We start from the raw sequence: 15009 nt of genomic DNA, 5'->3' as shown, positions 1-15009 counted from the left end.
CAGTGAGGCTTTGTCAATCAACTGTGAATTCTCACATCTAACAATGTATGGTTGCATGCTGTAGTCTTTGTTAAGAAGTCCCTCATGGCACACAAAACTGCTTTGGTCTGTGCTTTTCATGTGTGCTGTTGCAACGTTTTAATCCTAATCTGCACTCTCCCTCTCTCTTCCCCAGTGAGGTCATACTCTGCCTTTTTGTAACTCCCTGTGATTCCTCCCTCCTTCACTCTAGTTTTGTTCTTTAAATCTTTCAATGTCTCCTTTTGTATTCTGTCTTTGCTTTTGCTGAGTAAATTCCGGGACTCCTTTTCAAATCTTAAAATTCTCTTTAATTTCCCATCCTTCTCACCATGCCACCACACTGTCCCTGCTACAGACCCTCTCTGATCTCTTGCAGGATAATGGCACTCTTGGCTGTGCTGTCATAGGACCTGCTTGCACTTACGCTACCTACCAGATGGTCTCGTAAGTACCACCCTCTCCATGTGATATTATGTTGTTAAAGATATCAAGTGTTGAACAGAGTTGTTTTGAGCGCAGCAAACCAGCAGAGACATTGGGTTTTGGGATACATCAGGCACTTTGATGTCAACAGTCAAGGCAGTAAGGCTATTGTGCATAGCCACTCAAGTTTGGAAGGCAAAAGAAAATCCCCTCCAAGAGCCTACTGATGCAGTTTCATTACTATTAGCTAAGTGTTTCCAATTGCTCATGATGGACTGATACTGGGCTCAGGAGACATGACATCAACAACCACAGAATGAAAGGGGGATGATAATTTAAGGCACTAGACATTGAAGAACTGCAAAAGTGAGGGTCCTTCTAAGTGGGCTTTCAGTTACTGAGAGGAGCCTGAGTTCGATGTGGCATGAGAAGATAAAAAGCCCCAGTTATCATCAGTAAAGAGTGTTTAGATAGGGAACAGACAATTTCATCTTAACTCTTCTGCTTGTGAAAACATTTCTGAACAATCAGTCTCTCTACTATAGTATTATACATAAATCTGTGCAATTCTGTATTGCATTATACATTAATGTGTTAATTCTCAGACATTAGGAAAACGTGAGCTAACTCTGTGTTGCTTTAGCATAGCTGATTAAAAAAAAAACCACACATCAGTCGTGAATACAAATCAATACCGTTACCCATGTAAATCATTCTCCCTGCTTTAAACTTTGGTAGCCGTGTGGTTTCACTAAGACATACAGATAAAATTGGGGTACTTTTTCTTCAAGCTAGTTACTCCAATATTTCCAGTGAAAAAATGTGATTGATTTATAGAAGAATAAAAATAATAAATTCTTATATATAAGACCATGATAAAATACTGTTCAAAGTGCCTCATTTTATTCACTGTGACTCCTAACTTTCTTTGTCTTTCTGTCTGCTGGATATAGAGCTGCCCAGAATGATGCCAAAGTCTTTTTCTCAGACTCTGGTAAAATTACAGCAGTATACAGTAAAAAGTATGAGTAGTGGACATTTATGCAAATAATACTAACAGGCAGCTGGATTTGCCCACAGTGCAACAGATCTACAAATCAGAACAAGTGATTCACTTTACAACACCTTAAATCAGAGAGAAGAAGGTCCATTTCATTATGAAAAGCTTTCCTTGACATTACATCATCTATGTCTGTCTCTGTAGTGACAGCTTTAAAACCTGTAGTTTGTGAAGTGGCACTTATCCTGGAAAATAACATTTTGTCATAATAATGCTAACAGTGCTGATGAGAATGTTTTTTTGCGGGTATAATAAAGGAACAAAAATACTTTTAGTCTAGTCTGATAATCTGCAGCATCTAGGGAAATACTTTTATCCAACTTTTAGTTTCAGGACAAAAAATATCACTGCTTTTCAAATCTGCTGCTAGCAGAGGATATCATTATTTGTTCTCTCTGACTGATATTGTTGCTCAGCTCCTGAAATACCATGAAAGATTCTTCTTTTGACTTGTAGGAGTAAATGGCAACAAAACCTTCACCCTCCAGCATGATCACAATACAGAGATAGAATACCTACCACACTAAAAATTATATTGGTGGGCAGGAAATCATCCAGCATTCATCGCAGATCAGAGAAAAGACCAAATCCCTTTGTTCATCCAAAACTGACATCACAACATTGCCGAGACTGTTGGGTGTCTTCATATTGAGCATGCAGCTCAATTTGTAAATACATTTTGTGACCAGTCTACAGGTGTGACTACAGTCACCAAAGATACATAGGTTGACAAAAAAAAAAGAGTTGAAAACCTGTTAGAAGGATGTTGTTTATTGTGTCAGCAGAATGACACAATAAATGGGGAGCTTTCCTTAAAGTAACTTCTATGCCCCCTTTTTGTAATTTGTTTTTCCAACCTGGCCCCTAGAATATGCCATATAGATGCCATCATCTCCTAGCTGTTTGGTAGTTGTTGAAAACAAACACTGCTTACAAACCAGCTCCTGAGACAGACAACAGCATCTTGTCCTTGATGATGACCCAGCAGCAGAAATGGATGGGTATGAGAGTCCCTTGACTCCCACCATAGTCCGTGGGCAGAAATGGTGCTTGATACCCAAAGAAACTGGATGAAGAATATCTATGCTGTGCAGGGAATTGGAGCCAGTGGAAGAAGACACCCAGATCCATTCTCAGCAGTGCCAATACATTGAAATTTTCTTGTGTTCTTTAGGAACCTTCTGTTTCAGGTTAAAATCATGCAGGGTGCAATGAGAGGGAGCTGGGATAGAAATCATGTAGCAGCAGCCTTGGTGCTACAGCAATCCATTCAGACGTGTCTTCTTGTCTCTCCCCTCAGAGTTGACACAATACTGAGCCTGCCTCTGATCTCTGTAGGGAGTTTTGGACTGTCCTGTGACTACAAAGAAAACCTAACCCGTCTTCTGACCCCAGCTAGGAAAGTGAATGACTTCTTCTATTATTTTTGGAATGAAATCCAGCAGCCGTTCAAAACTAGCACTTGGGAATCTGTCTACATTTACAAGAAGAATGAGAACTCGGAGCAATGCCTCTGGTAAGATCTAAATCCAATTCTGTCTCAGCTGTTGTCCTAATAAGCTCCACCTCCATCCTCAGGCATGGTTCCTGTAGGCTGTTCTAAGTGCCCTGCATACTGGGAGATGCCTTACTGCTACTATCCTCTGTCTTCTTTCAGCCCCTTTTAGATTCTGAAAGGCCACTCTCAGGTCTCCCTGGAGCCTTCTCTTCTCCAGTCTGAACAGCCCCAACTCTCTCAGCCTGTCCTCATAGGGGAAATGTTCCATCTCTTGGATAGCTACTATATTCATAGAAGATAGCTATTATTTATATTTCCAATTCATATCCTGAGAATGTTACAGAATTTTAAGCAGAATTTACAAATCTATTGGCTTCAGACCTTCTTTATAACTTCTGAAATGTTAAATCTCCTTTTCTTTAATGCTGAATTAATAATAAAAAAATAAAAAATTCTGTTTCTTCCCATTTGATTGTCATTATTCATCCCAATATGGCTGTAAGATGCACCTCATTCTGCTTTAATGGAAACTGTCATCTTGAATTTTTTCAATTGCCTAATTTAAAAAATCTGTTTTTGCTAACACATGAATTGTTCTACATGGGACAATTGTTTTCCCCACGTATGTATAAAAGCACATGAATACTCACAGTGACGGCAACAGCAAGCTAGGTCTCCAACTACGCATATGGTCCTGTAAGTTAATGATTAGCAACTCAGTTCTTGAAAACAGAGGGGAGCGAAAGATATTTTGTAGATTATGGGACAGGGATCTCAGCGTTGCTAAATGAAAAGTTTGAAAGCAAAGAAAATCCTTTTCCTTTTCCCTCTGCATTAACTTTACTTCAAACAGAATGTATTTTCCCAATAGGCTTAGGCTAGAAGATTTAGGAGTTGGCTGTTTTTGCTTAATCTTTTATCTGGCTTTTACTCACTTGGTTGTTTCTTACCATTCTCATTTTTCTCCTTCAATTTTTAAGTGACTCAGTATAACTCTTTTTGCTCCTTCCTTTCCTTCCTTTTCCTCTTAGGGAACCTGTATTTTTTTATCTGAGATCTTTCTGCAGCTCTCATTTACTCCTTTGAATCTTCAGATACTCCTTCTGAGACTCCAAGTGGGGCCTTTTACAGCAGAGCTTCCTGGCTCTGTTTCCCATTAGTCTCACTTACTCTAACTTCCCCACAATCCTGATTTTTTTCTTAACTCTTAATGTCTTATTGCATGATTATATTCTCTAAGCCCATCCTTAGTTTGACCAGGCTCAAATACACCTGGATGACTTTTCAACAGTTCTAATTCTTTGGTGATCTGTATTGATTTCCTATGGCACAGAAAAAAAATGCTCCATTCTGCTTTTCATATACTGTAGACAGTCTGTCTGGCGTTTTGATTTTTAGGAGAAATTGCACAGTGCACATGTGAAGATTTAACCATTTTGTGACTTTATCTGTGCTCTCTCCCCTCTGCCAGGTACATGAATGCATTAGATGCTGGAGTCACACAATTCTCTGAAAGACTGAAGTTCAAGGACACTGTGAGGACACAAGATCAGTTCAGAAAACTTGTGAAAAATTCCAAACGGAAAAGCAATGGTAAGGAGGGGCTGAGGGTGCACTCTTCTCTGCAGGTAAGTTACTTTTTCATGGAAATCAGACTATTCTCTTAGCTACATTTTAGGACTAGTCTTTCCATGGTGAAGTACAGACATCATTTCACATGGATGCAAATAGAAGATGGCACAAACCTCTCAGATTCCTCTCCCTGTCCCCGTAAAATATGGGGATATCCTTGTTCCAGAAGCCTTCTGGGATGATTTGTCCCATCTAGATATGTTATCCTCCTACATACTCTGATTTGTGAAAGATTCAGAAATCCAGGAATCACAAGTCCTCCTAATCAAGGCCCTGGATATTACAAGAATGCTTCTTTCTCTACCATTCCCGTGTTTGCAGCTCTGATATATAACTGGTCATCACTTGTGCCATCAAAGGGCACTTCTTCTGGAAGTGTTCCACCTAAACCTGAAAAACAGATGAGTAATACCTCATTTTCTGCAAAGACTAAGCACCTGGCATCAGCCAAGGGAGCACAAGAGTGATAAGTAAACCACTTGAACTATTGCCTGAACTCCATGAACTCTTGTAAACTTTCATATTCTGTAGCCTGGATTGCATCAGAACTGCTGCTGCTTACTTGAGTGAGATAATGGTGGTGCTCTGGTGCAGTCAAACATAGAATAGGCGTTGAGGGACTTTCTACCAGCTGACTTTCCCTTAGATATCTCTATCCCTCAGATATCCTGTGCAGACGGTCCCAGCATAATGCAGGTAATATGCTTTAGTCCAGCATTGCTACACTGCCTGCCACTCAGGCACCAGGGAGCAAGCAAATGTCCTTTCCTTATCTGTACTTCTCACCTCCATTTTTGCCCAATCTGTAGTGATCATCATGTGTGGCACTCCAGCTGACATCAGCCAAGACCTAGGGACGGAGACAGTGGATAAGGACATTGTTATCATCCTGATAGATCTCTTCAAGTAAAGTATCACCCTTGCTTTTCCTATTTTCTCTGCACTTTGCTGAAAGATACAGATAATGGACATAGTGTGGAACTGTTCTGTTGAAGAAATGCTTTATCACAAAATGTTTTCCATTGCTTCTTTCCTCTTGTCTTGATCTTTATATAACTTGTTTGGTGTGTGAAACATGGCACATCTTCTACAACATCCCAATTAAGTCCACAAAAGATTTTTCTAAGGTAGTGACCAGAGCAGAGATGGTTAACTTTGTCCTGTGGACTCCTCAGAACAGGAAGCTCTGAATGAATCAGAGTCCAAAGTTGGTCATGAGCTCTTCACATGAGGACTGTAAACTTTTCATACACTCTATCCAACCAAGGCAGCTGTGGAAATATGGATTACAGTGTATTTTTCTAGGATCCACTTACTCATTATTAAATGACTTAAAGGGGAGATACAGTTGTTTCTTCCAAGGAGCAACGTCTTTATAACTACAGGAATCTAACTTTTCAGAGATATTCCTTAGTACTCAGCCTAAGTATTCTGTTGTTCAATTTCATCTTCCTATCACTAATTACAAAAACCTTGTAGCTGAGGACATTGACTAACTTTATTGACTAAGTTGTAGCCTCAGCTTTGAATGAGTAAATAAGTGGACCAAGAGCTGATCTCTGGCTCTAAGCTGAAGTGACAAAGCACAGCCCACAGCCATATGGCTAAACCATGCCCAAACTCTTGGGATTGGTTCCTGTCACCCTAATAAGGCATGGTCTGGGACAAAGCTGGTTGATCTATACCGAAACTATGTCCAGGACTCCTGTTTGTCCTTCTGGTACACCCAGCTGCCTCAGACTATCTTATACGCTCCCCTCCTTAATTCTGCTACATATCCCTCTGATCTCAAACCATTTTGATCCTAAAACAGAATCAAAATACAGATACTATGTTAGATCTGAACTTAAGCCATAAGAGAAGGCAAAGTCGGTGCTTCTACAAGCGTCACAGCCCTCAGACAAAGCAATGTGTTTAAATTTCCTTCAGTTCTGAGTCCTGTTGCATCTAGGACACATGGAGTGTTCAAGTCTCCCTCAAGGGAAGGGGTGTGCTGTAGAATTATCCAGTCTGGTGGAATCTAATGAAGTTTCCTTTCCATCTGGTTAGTTCAGTTCAAGCCTCAATGAAAATCAATTTGAAATTATCTGGGGTTAAAAGTGTGATGTAAAAGTTGTAAGACTCAGAGAGAGGCAGGAACAGGGTTGTGGAGTTGGGATCTCATCTGATATCTGAGGAGCAGAGCTTGTGGTCTCCAAAAGCCCTTAATACTGCACTTACTGAAGCAAACAAACAAACCTTTGAAAGGATGATCAAAAATGTTTAATAAGAGAAGGTTCCTAGAAAACGAGTTTTTAATCAGTCTAGCTATAGCAATTGCTAAATTCCTCTGTGGTATATGAATCAATATGTTTTTGCCAGTCTGGGAAGCTCTTCCAGATGGCCTGTCAGGATGATGAAACCAAAGACGCCTGAAAGCTACAAATGTTCCTGCTTGTTTTAGCATGCTTTTCAGTTCACACAGTTTCTTTTGATTTTTCCAGATCACTGAATTAAAAAAATAAATCAGTAGGATGCCCTCTGACCTCTCTGATTGTTTATGCCCTCTATTAAATGTTTTCAGGGCAACTCCTGCTGTTATCAATTCTAGCAAGAAATGCCAGAACTAGAGGAACATGTAAAACAGTGCTAAAGAAGCCAGAAATGTGCACAGCAACATGAAAAAAGTGACAGATTCCAGTACTGCATATTTCAGGAAGAGACTCCATTTTAATAAATACAAATTCCTGCTTTGAAGAGGAGAAAATAGGACAGAAACGAGTTATGTTAATAATAACACTGTTTCAGATTGCCAATCTATTTGATATTACCTTTTAATATAGTTAAGCACACAAGCTGGCATGAGGGAATGAACAGCGTAAAGGGTTTTGTCTATGATTAGTTTTTATTTATATAACTACTATATTAGCCTGTTAAGTAACAGCTCCACTGGGGAGGGGAGAATGCTGTGTTGCTGCAGCCCCTATTGCTGACTCTTCATGAGGTTTTTCACTTTGCTTTGCAGGAACACATATTTCAGGAATACTACCTCAGCCCGTTACATGCAGAATGTACTCGTCCTGACTCTACCACCAGCTAATAACAACTTCAGCACAAGGATTGCTGACACCAGCCTGGTAACCATGCTGTTTTATATCTGATCATCACATTCAGCTCACACATGCTCCTGCACTAGGAAATGAAAACTGAAAACAGAGTGATAATCATCCTCTGTCATGCTTTTATGTCAACATTTTCTTACATTCATGCAAGATGACTTTTTGTTCTGCTGTAATGATGTAAAAACGCAGTGTCATAATGATATCATATTCCTGCTTTGTGAAGTTCAACTCAACCTTTTCTTTTGTTCTGCAAGTATCATGTCCATGGGACTGGGGGAGACTCATAGATCAAGGCTTTCTGACTCCACTTCTGGTTGACTGACAATCTTACATTTTCAGTGTAGCTGCAAAACATCAATGAAGGAAGATCTATAGGTGTAATAGGGATGCAAGCATGGAAAGATAAGATTTCTGTGTGCAGACATGTGTAAGTGGTGGCAATCACAACCATTGCTGTTTCTGACCAGAGATGTTCCAGTTTTTGTAATTTTCAAGAAACAGTTGGGTTTTTTTTTTTCTTTTTGGTTTTTTTTTTTTTTTTTTCCTTTTTTTTTTCTGTAGGAAATGCATACATGTCTTCTTAAATTTCCTGGAAAGCTGAAACTGTGCAAACCCTGTATCTGCTTGCTGATACTGATACTCCTGCAGTCTGCCCAGGAACCAGACTCTACAAGAGAGTTCCTCCCAGGATTTTTGGCTTTAAGCTCCAGCTCTCCAGCTTTTGGCTGGCTTTACTGAGTTTCCAGATCCCTCAGCCTGGGTTCAATGTTTTTTGGGTGCCAGCTCTGTGGCAGGCAGCTGGGAATTTTGGCACAGCTTCTTGCCCTTGAGCTGTGGCCATCTGGAAGCCCAGACTTGTTGGCATCACACCAGATGATCTGCACTGAGAATCTAAGCCAAAGCCAAGAGCTTAGTGTCCCACTGAGCACACCTGCTTAGAACCCACAATGTAGGATTTCTTGAATCCAGAATCAGCATGCCAATGCTTTACATGGGCCTCTTATACATTTTTCCCTACTTCCCTGTCTTAAGACACCAAAAACATATTGTTTACAACTTTATACTTCCAAGAGAGAACACCGATGTAGCATTTCCCATGTAATCACTCAGCATGCAGATGCTGGCCTTCCATGCTGGAAATTTTGCCTATCCAGATTACCAAAGTTACTGTAGCTTTAAAGCAGAAATGTGAACTCTCAAATTGCCTTTTTTTTTTCCTCCTCTTCTAGCTGGAAGATGACTTTGTTATTGGCTATTATAATGCAGTCTTGCTGTTTGGACATATTCTGAAGAAATTTATCTTCTCCCAAAGCCCTGTGTTACCTCTCAGTTTCATCAATGAATTCCGAAATATCACTTTTGAAGGTAAAAATGTATGGTCCTGAGCAGGGCTCACTGAACTGAAGAAGGGAAAGAGATTTGTTTTAAAGTACTCTTAGGATAAGTCTCTTGTACATTAAAAAAAAGTCCAAGCATTTCAGTGAGTTTTATTACTACTGTAATTTTTCTTTTACTTTTCTATCATTTTTATCGCACGTGTTATCTTCAGTATTAACAAAACATAGCAGTCGTGCAGAATCACCTCAGTGCCACTGCAATTAGCAACAGCCTGTTTGAGAAGCAGATTCCTTTCTGGGTCATGACCTTTTCAAAGAATCACAGGGTCATAGACTCTGTCTAAGATTGAAGAAGGCCTCTTAGGTCATCTAGTCCAACCATCAGCCCAGTCCCGCCATGCTCACTGACCATGTCCCTCAGTGCTGCATAGGCATCTTTGGTTATCCTTTGTTTGAAACAAGATTCTGGGTGAGATAAATTTGTGTTCAGGTTCAAAATTCAGAAATAGTAGCAGCCCAACCTAATAAACGTTTCTATAATCTGTAGAGAAGATCAGAATTGTATTTGAAGAATACTGCTGTCAAAAGAGGGATGGGAGGAGTGGAGAGAGAGCTTCCTGGGCAGCAGAGCTGGAGGACGGGGATGGGGCCCTGAAGCTGGTGCCATTACTTTGAAAAAGAGATGAACTCTCTGTAAGGAGACTTTTCAGAGAATGAAAAAGGTGCTAGAAGAGCAAAGAGTTTCAGAGTCTGCATGCATTCTTCCTCTAGAGACAACCTGGCATTCAGGTTTCATTTTCAGTTCTCCATGGGTTGTTAAACTGTGGCAATGTCTTTTCTACGCTTTGTAGCAGAGACCTAGTTTTGGCTTGAGATAAATACTTATGAAATATGGTTAATGTTCAAAGCATCTTTGAAGTCCACTTAGCAAAGCTTTAATCAATTAGATTCAAACTGTTTTTAGTTTACAAAGGCATTGTAGGCTTATGTGTCTCTGCTGAGAGCATAATCCAGCTGGCAACACAATGGGTCTTCCTAGTCAGTGTTCTTGTTCCTCTTACAGGTTGTCTAGTACCAGTGGACTTTTGTACTTAAAAATCACAGAAATTGATCATTAGGAAAAGATAGAGACAGCACACACACAACAAAATCACAACAGTATCTGTCTGAGTGCAAAGTCCCATCTGTCACTTCGCATCAGAGATCTGTACCAAAGTGCCTACTCAAAGCTCTGTATTTATTGTCTCACCTACTGTCACAGAACACAGCTAGAAGTTTCCCAGAGTTTCCTGATGTGGCCTAACAGACTTTGTGCTTATCTTTGTTTTAACCATAGCATCCCAGCAAAAAAAAAAAAAAGTTTGCTTATGCTTATTTCTGGGCTGCATCAAAAGAGTAATGCCAAGGAATGCAAGGGAGAGGATTATCTCCCTCTACTCTGCCCTTGTGAGGCCCCATCTGGAGTACTGTGTCCAAACCTTGGGATCCCAGTACAGGAGGGATCTGGAGCTGATTGAATGTGTCCAGTGGAGGCCACAAAGATGATCAGAGGGCTGGAGCATCTCTCCTATGAGTAAAGACTGTGGGAACTGGGCTTGGTTAGCTTAGTTAGACCTGGAGGTGTCTCCAGGGAGACCCTTCCAGTACTTGAAGGGAGCTTATGAACAGGAGAGAGACCTATTTTTTTATATGGACTGATAGTGATAGAACATGGGGGAATTGGTTTAAGCTAAAAGAAGGGGAATTTAGGTTAAATATTAGGAAGAAATTGTTTACTCAAAAGGCAGCGAGGCACTGGCACAGCTGCCCAGAGAAGCTGTCAGTTCCTCATCTCTGGAAGCATTTAAGGCCAGGTGGGTGGCAGCCCTGGCCACAGAAGGGGGTAGGAATTAGATGATCTTTAAGGTCCCCTCCAACCTAAGCCATTCTGTGATTCTATGAATTCTTCCTGAAGTCTGCATCCTTTTTTTATATTGTTGAAGTCATCTCTTTGGTTTCATTTAGTTTGAAAGATAAGTTACATAGACTTTTTTTTTCTTGTCTCAAATTAATCTCGCATATTAGTTATAGGTTTCTTTTTTAGAAAAACTCCCAGAAGTGAAAGGTGTTGAATCACCTTTGTTCTTCCTTCTTAGGTGCTGGCTGAGTAGAGTGTTCAAATAATAATATTTTGATATGTAGAAGGTGAACTGTGAAAAAATTAACACGCACAACACAAAAAAGGTCATTTCCAAACAAAAATAATGATGCTGAACTTTAGGAAAAATAAAATAAATCATTAGCAACCGCAGCAGAAGAATCTGAAACAGACCAAAGAGACTTTCCTGAACAAAAAGAAAGGAAAAAATGGTGGTGAGATTTTCAAGAGTGGTTGATATTGGCAACACTTGCTCTTGTTGAAGTGCCTGGCCTCATGAGAACAAAGTCAAGCCAGTGCTGAGGGATGTAGAAGTTTCCATGCTAAAATCCTTGGAATGTTTTCCAAAGGCAATTTCTCAGTGTACACATCTGCTGACATTAGGAGTCAAGAGATGAAAGGCAAGGAGAACTTGGTTATAATAATATTGTTAGAATTAAGCACATAGCTATCAAAAGAGTTAGAGGAATGAAAGTACCTCCACATTTCCTTTCTTGCTGACAGACTCAAACTGCAGAGGGAAATGGGCAATTTCCCTTCTCACCTTTAAAATGATCCCTTCAGAGGACTTTACTCTGCCATTCTTGGTATGCTGAAGAAACCTGACATATATATCTCTTCTATGGCTAGAGGGAGACTTTCCCTTTCTGCGCAGTTAATTCAACACCTTTTTTTGGGTTTTCTAGAGAAAATGTGGAGCATTATGAAGGAAAAAGCAGTGCTACGCTAAACTGATATGTGCTGTAGCATGTAGATGAAGAAGAAAAAGATTCTGAGCAACAGAAATCCTTTTATTTGCCCTATCATTCCTGTCACATATTTATTTCTTGGATAATACAAGCCATCTGACTAATTCTGTGTGTCCACAGGTGCACAGGGTCCTGTGACTCTAGATGCATTCGGAGATATTGATAACAATTTGACCCTGCTGTACACGACACAGTCTGCAAGTGATGTATGTATGTCCAAGAAACAACTGCTTGGCCTTGTATATGAAAGGAGAAACAAAATGCCATGCACTATCACATAAGAACAGTGTAAATAACCTGAAGTGGTGTCACGTCAAGTCATACTGGGCATGCTGGGAGGGGGTCATAAATGGCGTGCTGGATATGGGCAGGATTGATGTCATCAGTGGTTCACTAAGTGAAGTACAGCTAGTGACTCAGATGCGTTTATTTTTAGGCAGGGGGGAGGAGTAAGGAAGAATATGGCAGCCAAACATATGGCTAAGCTGAAGAGAACACACCAGTGTGGCAGAAAGAGCAAGAATTACTCTGTTGAAGTTTGAGCTGTGCATCTTTAAGGGTAGTTAGAAACAAGGGACAAAAAAGAAAAAAAAAAAAAAAAAAGGCAGAACTGCTGCTGACTGCATTTTTTTACTCCTACAGCCACAGTACAGAGTTCTGATGTATTTCAACACTCAGGAGAACAAGACGTATGTGGTATCTACCAGTCCGGATTTCATCTGGAAGAGCCACAGGCTGCCTAGTGATATTCCAAGCACTGGTGAGATATCCATTAAACGTACCTCTTTTTCCAAGAGAGTTTACTAAGCCCTCACACCTAATATCCAGCTCTATCTCTGCCCAAACATTGAACCTGACATCCCAGAAACCACCACCTGCTTTTGAGTTTTTGGTGACTCCTGGATTAAATGATTAACACTCTGCATTATTCAGCATGGCAGCGTACAGCCCCGCTGGTGAGTGCCAGCAGGTGTTTTGCCATTTGCTACATGGCAATTAGCAATGGGAAGGCATATTTTTCAAGGTATAATATGCAAGATGAAAATTCCTGCTGTGGCAGTGGTTGCAAGGGTGAGTGCACTGTGGGTTGGTTGGTGCTTGCCTGAGACATTCCCACTGATGGGAGAGTGTCCAAAGGTGCCAGAGTTATAACCTAAGGCTCCATTAGTTTGCTGTGCTGTTGACCTCCATTAGGGAGTGCTATAACGCAAAGTGATAACTGGAGGAACAAGCACCACCTGCAGACTAAAAGTCATTCACAGTAAGGTGAACACTTCTATTCTTCAGTAAAGTAAAACAGGGCGTGTGTCAACCCTGCACCAGCTTGTGTTGTGAGAGCTGTGCTGTCTGGCCCCAGCCTTCGCAGTGCTGCTCCAGTCCCATTTTCATCCTCCCCTCATGCACTGCATGCACTGTGTTATCAGAGGACCTCATTATCTTCTATACATTCCCTTGAAGATGTCCTTGTTTGAAGTGGCTGCACAAGGGCAAAAGAAAAATGTTTGGGAATTGGCAGAACCATCGTGTCTATGAAGTGGTATCTTAACACTGAGTACATCATGAAGCTGGAATTCATGGCCAAGCTACACATAAACAAAGTAAAACTGCCTCTCACAAGCGCTTGATTATTTTGTTTTCGCATTTGTAAAAATACACGTTTCTCCAGTGCGGTTCTGGATGCGGAGTCCTTCGGTGTGTTGTAACACCGGCAGCCAGGAGGTGGAAGCAGAGCCTCAGGAACAGGAAAATGCTGTTCAACCGGCCTTCCGTGGGAAACTTCAACCTGATGATAAACGGCTACTCACAAAGCTGAGGTTTTAGAGAACTCTTAGGAAATTGCTTTCAAAATCCAGTGCATATGTCATTATGAGGAGTTGGCAGTATCCTTCCCTGGTGAAGAGAAATGGTAGTACAGATAGTTTTCAACAGAGGCTAGCATGAGAACATGGAAGGCAGGGAGATGTGATATGCAGAACAACAAAACCAAAGCTAGAAAGCTAGGTCCAAAATGCAGAGGAGTTCCTAAATGGAGTTCCATGTTGGATGCAAACACTTACATTAGTGCTTAAAATCTGTGCTTGGTTACTGCCTGATTTTGGAGGTAGCTAGTGTGTGTCTTGTTGCTTTTTGATGTTATTTTTATTAATTTTTATTATTTTCATTATTCTTATTTTACTTTCCATATTTTTCAAACACTTAATGCATGTACATCCCCACCACACAGACTGTTGTATCCAGGGTTTGTTGCCACTCTGTTCTCATGAACTCATTTAATGTCTGCTTCATTTTTTAGAATGTGGTTACCAAGAAGCAGTTATTTTTATTGCAGACCTATCTTAGTTTCTTTTTAAAGAAGGAGTGAAATACTTGGAAGCCCTGAGCTGATGTGACAGTTAGTGCTATTGAATTCACCTCCCACCTGTCTGTGCCTACAGAGTGCCCATGCCTCAGGGGGGACATAAGAGCACTGCTTAGGGCCACGCTTCATCCTGTTTGGAAAGGGAGCAGGCACATGTCATCTGCAGGGAGTGCTGAGCTTTAGCAAAGCCTCTCAATTGGAATGTGACCACAGAATATCCCTGCATGGCTACTGTGACTTGCATAAGTGGGTGCAGGTAGTTTCTTAAATAGAATATTGTTTTTCAGTGTCTTCCATCAAGTTGTTTACTTTCTATTTTTTTCCTTTCTGCAGGCCCACACATACTGACTATTGCTGTCTTCACACTCGCAGGAATTGTGATTCTGGTTCTGATCATCTCTTTGCTTGTCCTAAGGTACCACTCCCTTTGTCCTTCTGTTTATCCTAGAAGAATTTTCCTCCTAGAGCAATGCCTTTTATGTCTCCTTGAAGAGCTATTCATGACATTTCCTTACATACCTGGGTAGTTGCCCTTGATGTGAACTGTTTAGCCAGATTTGCATCTGTAGCATTGTTATGTAAGGTTAATAATCAAGGGAGAAGATACAAGCAGGTTTAAAGTTTCTGCATCTGCAGAAGTTCTGATTCCTGCTCAACACAGAATCTCATGTCTCAGACCACTCTTCAGATTT

At 40.7% G+C, this 15009-nt stretch overlaps 1 protein-coding gene across 4 annotated transcripts in view; it reads left to right on the top strand.

Annotated features, from left to right (window-relative positions):
• GUCY2C (guanylate cyclase 2C) overlaps positions 1–15009 on the top strand; it is a 50047-nt gene that overhangs the window by 9132 nt on the left and 25906 nt on the right. For 3 of the 4 annotated variants that reach the window (XM_048945024.1, XM_048945015.1, XM_048945007.1), the window contains 9 exons: positions 398–465; positions 2805–3020; positions 4474–4595; positions 5444–5540; positions 7639–7750; positions 8965–9100; positions 12079–12164; positions 12601–12718; positions 14651–14732. In XM_048945024.1, coding sequence (XP_048800981.1) covers positions 398–465; positions 2805–3020; positions 4474–4595; positions 5444–5540; positions 7639–7750; positions 8965–9100; positions 12079–12164; positions 12601–12718; positions 14651–14732 — 1037 coding nt within the window. Of the gene's footprint in view, positions 1–397; positions 466–2804; positions 3021–4473; positions 4596–5443; positions 5541–7638; positions 7751–8964; positions 9101–12078; positions 12165–12600; positions 12719–14650; positions 14733–15009 lie in introns of those variants that run through there. The other variant, XM_048945034.1, reaches the window with a different exon arrangement.

The sequence above is a fragment of the Lagopus muta genome, chromosome 1, assembly GCF_023343835.1.
Source record: "Lagopus muta isolate bLagMut1 chromosome 1, bLagMut1 primary, whole genome shotgun sequence".
Taxonomy (NCBI): domain Eukaryota; kingdom Metazoa; phylum Chordata; class Aves; order Galliformes; family Phasianidae; genus Lagopus; species Lagopus muta.
This window is presented reverse-complemented; position numbering and strand designations above follow the sequence as displayed.